General features: G+C 48.3%; 1 protein-coding gene across 1 annotated transcript; it reads left to right on the forward strand.

The window, feature by feature from the left end:
- The first annotated feature begins 821 nt into the window (after positions 1–821).
- LOC132015978 (growth-regulated alpha protein-like) lies at positions 822–2,916 on the forward strand. The gene is made up of 4 exons (XM_059396937.1): positions 822–1,270; positions 1,379–1,502; positions 1,612–1,695; positions 2,140–2,916. Exons 1-4 carry the CDS (start codon positions 1,165–1,167, stop codon positions 2,153–2,155), a joined length of 330 nt encoding a protein of 109 aa, XP_059252920.1. The 5' UTR covers positions 822–1,164; the 3' UTR covers positions 2,156–2,916.
- Positions 2,917–6,209: the final 3,293 nt, after the last annotated feature.

The following is a 6,209-nucleotide window of genomic DNA, read 5'->3' on the forward strand; positions in this document are numbered from 1 at the left end:
AGAGTCTACTGAAGCTATCCACTTTAATCTAAAAAGAGACATCAAAACTGATGCTGAAAAGTGCATTGCCCCCGTGAGAAGACCTCAGCTACAAAGACTGAAAAGTTTTATTGGCATTCTTAGAAAACTAAAGTAGCTGGGAGTTGTTTCCCTGGGCGATCAAATTCAGGAGCCAGATACATTCAGATGACCCCGCGGTGGAACAGCCTAGCAACCTAGTATTTACATACTCAGACACCTGTCTGTTGGCGACTCAGAGGAGTCAAGTGGGATTCGCGAGGTCCCGGCTCTCCGGTGTCCGTAATCCTTCTGCCAGGACTAGAACAGCGGCACCTCCTAACCCAGTCCTCGGTGCTCCCGCACGCCTGCCCCGAAACACGGGCTCCTAGACGACCCGCGCGGGGCTCCGGGAGTTGCTGGAGTGCGGGAAGTCCCAGAATTCCGAGAAGAAACAGGGCAGGTTACCAAGTGCGTCCTCAAACAAACCCGGGCTCAGCTCCAGGCCAGTCTGTCCCCGTCCCCTGCAGCCGCGCCCCGCTGCGCCAAGCACAGGACTAAGTGCGATGGATCTGCACTGATAACACACCGAAGAACACCAACCTTCTTACATGTCATCTGAGATGACACTTTCAGAGCTTTTATCCCGGGGACGATACCATCTGCAAAACCCAGTTTAGAGTGAGCGGATGTGTAGCTAAGAGAGGCTGCCATTCCCGCCTCAACTGTTCCAACTGCAACAGAGTTTGTTCTCTCCCCTGAAGGATCGAACTGAAGGGTCCGACCAAACCTGCCCCACGCCCCGGGACCGCTGGGCGCCCACGACCCCCGCAGGGACAGCAGCAGCGCGACGGCCACTCCCGCCCCCTCTGGGGATTCCGGAGGGAGGAGAAGGCCCCCGACTCGCGGGGACACGCGGGAGGCCGGGCCGGCGGGGGGCCGGGCGGGTCCCCCTCCACCGCGGGGCGGGGCCGCCACGGCCATTCCGACCCCGGAGCGACCTGCGCTGCCGGGAATTTCCCCGGCCCCGGGCTCGCTCACCTCCCCGCGCCGACCGGGCATAAAAGCGGTTCTCGCGGCTCCGGGAGCCACAGAGCCCGCTCGGCCCGCGCCCGCTCCCGCTCCGCAGCGCCCGCACCGCCGCGCCGACTCTCCGAGCTGAGCCCCATGGCCCGCGCCGCCGCCGCCGCCCCCCGCGCCCCCCGCGCCCTCCGGCTCCTCGGCGCCGCGCTGCTGCTGCTGCTGCTGCTCCCCGCCGGCCGCCGCGCCGCAGGTGACACTCGGGGCCGCGGCCCCCGGGCGGGGCGGGGCGGGGGCGGGGGGCGGGGGCGGGGGGCGCCCACCCGGGACGGCGCGCTCACCCAGTGCGCTCTCCCCGCAGGGGCGCCCGTGGCCGCCGAGCTGCGCTGCCAGTGCCTGCAGACCGTGCAGGGGATTCACCTCAAGAATATCCAGAACGTCGTGCTGACGCCCCCGGGACCCCACTGCGAGCAGACGGAAGTCATGTAAGTGGACCCCCGCGCCGCTGAGCCCCGGCCGCCCCCCTGCCCCGCCGCCCCCGCCCGGCCGCCCGGCCGCAGCCCCGCCGACGCGGACTCTGCCTTCTCTCCGCAGAGCCACTCTCAAGAATGGGCAGGAGGTTTGTCTCAACCCCGAAGCCCCCCTGGTCAAGAGACTCATCAACAAGATGCTGAACAAGTGAGTTGTCACCACTCCTGCAAGTGCCCCCGGCAGTTTTTATCAAGGGTTTAGCTGAAGGACTGAAAATCAGGGATTCTGCAATGATTCCCTGCCCTAAGGGTAACGTAGGCTCCACTTTGGATTTTTCCTGTAACCCCAGGGAGAGTACTGAATCTCTTTAAGTCTCAATAATGTGGAAAAATAAAAACAGCTACTATAAGTGTTTGCTATGAGGTTTAAGTGACATCCCGAATGGAATTTTTTAGTCCACGGTGACATCACATTCCAGCTTTTTGAAGCTAATAATACCATTGGGATCACAGGCCGCTTATTCCTAATTAGGATCCAGGAGCCTGGAATTTTCTGTCTCTTGGGGCGGTGATGTAGGTGGTGGTTACATGGCAGGGGGTTTTGCAGTCAATTTATCGAATCCTATTAATGGCAACAATTTTCTCCTCACAGGGCCAGCACCAACTGAGACAGAGAGAAGGCAGAAGCCTCTGGCTCACTGTTGCGGACTTAGTGAAATGGGGCCAGAAGACGAAAACCTCCTGAGACTCCCTGGGCTGTGTTTTAATGTATTTGACTATTGCCGCAGAGTAATCTTCTATTTTTTTTTTTTTAAACATATGTATTTATTTATTTATTTATTTATTTTCTCAAAGCTAGCATATTAATGTCCTAGCTAATATTTAAAGACACGAATTGGGTAATTTGCTGTACTCTTATTTTAAAATTTTTAAAATGACCTTTTAAAAGGTTATTTTCATGTTCCATCAAAGTTGGTTCAGCTCTATTATTTAATTTGTAGATGACAAATCTTAAATATTCTTCATTCATTTAAGTTATTATTTCCGGGGGGAACCGTGGGGGGAAACCATGCCATATCATTCACCGTGGTAAAGCCTGGAGATAAGTGGTGTGGAATCCAAGCAAATACATCCCTGTTAAGGTCGTGGGATGTGGGCGCACATCTGCTTTTGTACTGTTGAGTAGAATGCCGGTTGTTATTTATTGAGAGAGTTTCACAGTGTGTGGTCAACATTTCTGATGTTGAAGTTTTAAAAACTCCAATGTTTTAAATATCCCTTGGACATTTTATGTCTTCCCTTGTAAGGCATAATGCCTTGTTTAGTGTTAATTATGTGGTGTTTCTCTATGTCTTGAAATAGAGAAATCTAAATATTTATTGATGTGTTTTTACAACTAGCATGAAAATAAAGTTATTTACAAAAGTTTCTTGTTTAGTTTATGTTTTTTTTTTTTTCTTTTTTCCTTCTTGATTTGTTGTTCCTTCTGAATATCCAAGCACTGGAAGTTTGTAACTGTAGCTCACACCCACCTAGAGACTGCTGTGAGCGCGGGCACTCCTTAGTTCTGTTCACAAAGGTGTATTTGATGCTTTTTCCAAGTCCTTGCAGTCCTCCACCTTGAGAATCTCCGTTTTACAGAAAATACTCATTTCGTTTCCGTATAAACAGCGGTTATTCAGTCAGAGCTCTTTAAAATTTTGCAAATGTTAATACATGTTTTTTAAAAAAGAGCTCTCATTTAAATTATCTTGTGAAATGGTTTTTCAATTATACATTCTTTTCCCTCTTAGTGAAGCTGGGGGCTAAACTGTACATTACATTCTTCCTTAGAACTCGAACAATTTGTGTAATGGGGGGAAAAAGCAGGAAAAGTGAGTTGGCTGAGTGTCTCAACTGCCTAGGGTCTAAGTGAGAAGGTCTTATTTCCTTATCTCAAGACGTGGACCGATAACAATCACCAAGTGTAATGTTGTGCCAGTGCTTCACGAGTATAGTGATGGTTCAAATATTTCTAAACCTGAAAGTTTGGATTTAAATGCCCCCTGGGACAGTGGGAGTGCCTCCAGCTTTCACAGCAGAAACAAAGGCTGTCATCTCATGACTTGGATAGCATTTGAGCTGCCTGGAAGAGAACATATTCTCAATCTGAAAGGGAGAAGAATTTGTGCACCTATGGGGAGGGCCAGGTAGGGTGTGTGCCTGTCTCTGACTCAGGACCTATTTCCCGGGCACATTCATAGCCTTCAGCAGGAGGAAGTGTGGCACAAGCCCACACTTGTCTTAAGTTGCTGGGTAACTGCAGAAAAGAAACAGTGACTTGGAGCCTCTATGCTCTACCCTGAAAATTAATTATCTTAGTCTCTTCCTAACTCCTTTGGTACTTGCTCAGAATGAGGGAGATGGACAGGACAGCGATTTTTAAATATCGAGGTAAACACATGCAAACCATTCTGGAAGATCCAGAAATGCCAGCGCCAACTCCTTCCTTAACCCCAAGTCAAGGTCAATGTGTTTTAGGCTGTGGGGAAGAAAACTTCCTTGGGTTTCTCAGTGATCTTGTAAAAGTTCTTACCTCTTCACATACCATAAGTGTTAATCTGTCATTTGTCTCATGAATTGCTCTGATCCTGAGAGATGATAAATTTTTTCTAACCTCCTAAAAGAGGACCTAATGGTTACATCCATGCATCAGGTTAAGCTTCAGGGTGGTGGGAGACTGGAAGGCTAGCCCTGCAAACATTTACAGGTCAAAAGAGACAAAGCCACAGACTTTGGAGGCACCTGTAGGTCTTATCAGTGGAGAGGAGGAGTAATCTGACTCTTGAAAAGATTTACTTATATAACACGGGGTTAGAGTTGGGTTTTAGTTTTAGCAAGTTATGGAGACCCTTCAAGGAGGACCGTGGAACAAAGTCCTCCTTCCCCTTTATAAGCAGAGAAGATTGTATCCCCCAGCTCCCCTTTTTGGAGTGAGACAACTCATCCCGTTTTTTGTCACATTACCCCAGGCGTAAGGCCTGAGGCAAGCAGGAAGTGATACTTCTGCTTTATTGCCTCACTGGGAGGTAATAAGAAATCTGTCTGAGGCAGAACATCTCCATATACATTCAGGATAAAATTTTAAGATATGAATACGACAAGCTCTACATAAGCCTTGTTAACTTGAAAAGTTAACAAGGTGACTGAAAAGAAAGATGAAGAAGCTTCAGCTGGTTCATGCATTGTTTGAGAGAAGAGGTTGTGAAGAATCAGACTGGTCTGACCGTGGCTTTCCATTCCTAATGCCTTCTGTGTGACTAGAGGTCAAATTTCTCCCTTCATCGAAACCTCATTGCTCCTCTCATAAAAGGGGTACAAGAGTAGAACCTCCTGCATGTAGTTGTTACAGAATGAAGCATTATATTTTGAGTAAATTGCTAAGCAGTGCCGAAGAGATGATGGTGACCCCTGAATTTCTGGAAAAGAAGGGGAGCCATCTGACCCAAGCACCAGTGTTCTGTTGCTATTGCAACAAATTATCACAACTTTAGTAGCTTAGGACAATACAAACTTACACTCTTCTAGTTCTGGAGGTCAGAAGTCAGAAGTTAGTTCTACTGCACTAAGGTCAAGGTGGGTTCAGTGCTGGTACCTTCTGAAAACCTCAGGAGGGAGTCCATTGCCTTGATCTTTCCAGCTTCCAGAGGCCATCAGCCTTCCGCAGATCATGGCCATCTTTCTGAAACTTCCCAGCGATCAGCATGGCCTTCTCAATCTCTTTCTTCTCCTTCTGCACTGCTACCTCCCCTTCTGTCTGATTCTGACTTCTGCATCCCTTTTCTGAGAATCCTTGTGATTATATCAGGCCCACCCAGGATAATCCAGAATAATCTTCCCATTGCAAGATCCTGAATGTAATCACACCAACAATGTTTATTTTACAATGAAGGTAGAAGTTATATACGAATTGTGTAGGTTCTGGGGATGAGAATGTGGACATCTTTGGCAACCCATTATGCAACCTTCCACAAGAGACCTGAATTCCAGTGTTCGAAGCACTTTTCATTAGACTAACAAAATGTACCTGTTGCAGAAGGGCAGTTTGAGGTTGTGGGAGGAACCAAAATGGTACCAACACTGGCTAATGGTCAATAAATGCAGCTACTATTAATGTTCCTAAGTTAAACCAAAGGAGATTTAAGTCTTTTCTTCAGATTTCTATTACTGGAAAGCTTCCAAGTGAACCCAAATATATTTATCACACAACGGGAGGGAAGACATGAATGACTAGAAGAGCAAGAGGAGGGTCTGGGTCCGCATCCACCGTGGGTCCTCTGGCTTGCTCTTGTGAGAATGTGTACAATTTCTGGACACGAGCAGCTCTGTTTCAAAGCTCCATTTTCCTTTCCAATGAACTTTTGAACTGGACAAAAGTAACTTTAAAACTGAGCCAGTCAGGGTGATTGTTTTGCAAGCAGTTGTTGGTAAAACCAACAGGACGGTTGGTGGCCAGAAGAAAAACTAGTGGTCTGGCTATCTGAGAGCAAAGTAGTTCATGAGTGCATACCAAGAGTGGTCTCATCAGACAACACCAATGTATCTGATCAATGTGTGAACACATTTGGCTCAATCTACCAGTCATGACTTTTTCCCCTCCTCCTCCCTTACTCAAGTCATGTGACTGCCCCTCCCCCAACCCTTCTTCCTCTCATAAAATCTTTGCTCCCTCAGCTTGGGTGC

Source organism: Mustela nigripes, chromosome 1 (assembly GCF_022355385.1).
Source record: "Mustela nigripes isolate SB6536 chromosome 1, MUSNIG.SB6536, whole genome shotgun sequence".
Taxonomy (NCBI): Eukaryota; Metazoa; Chordata; class Mammalia; order Carnivora; family Mustelidae; genus Mustela; species Mustela nigripes.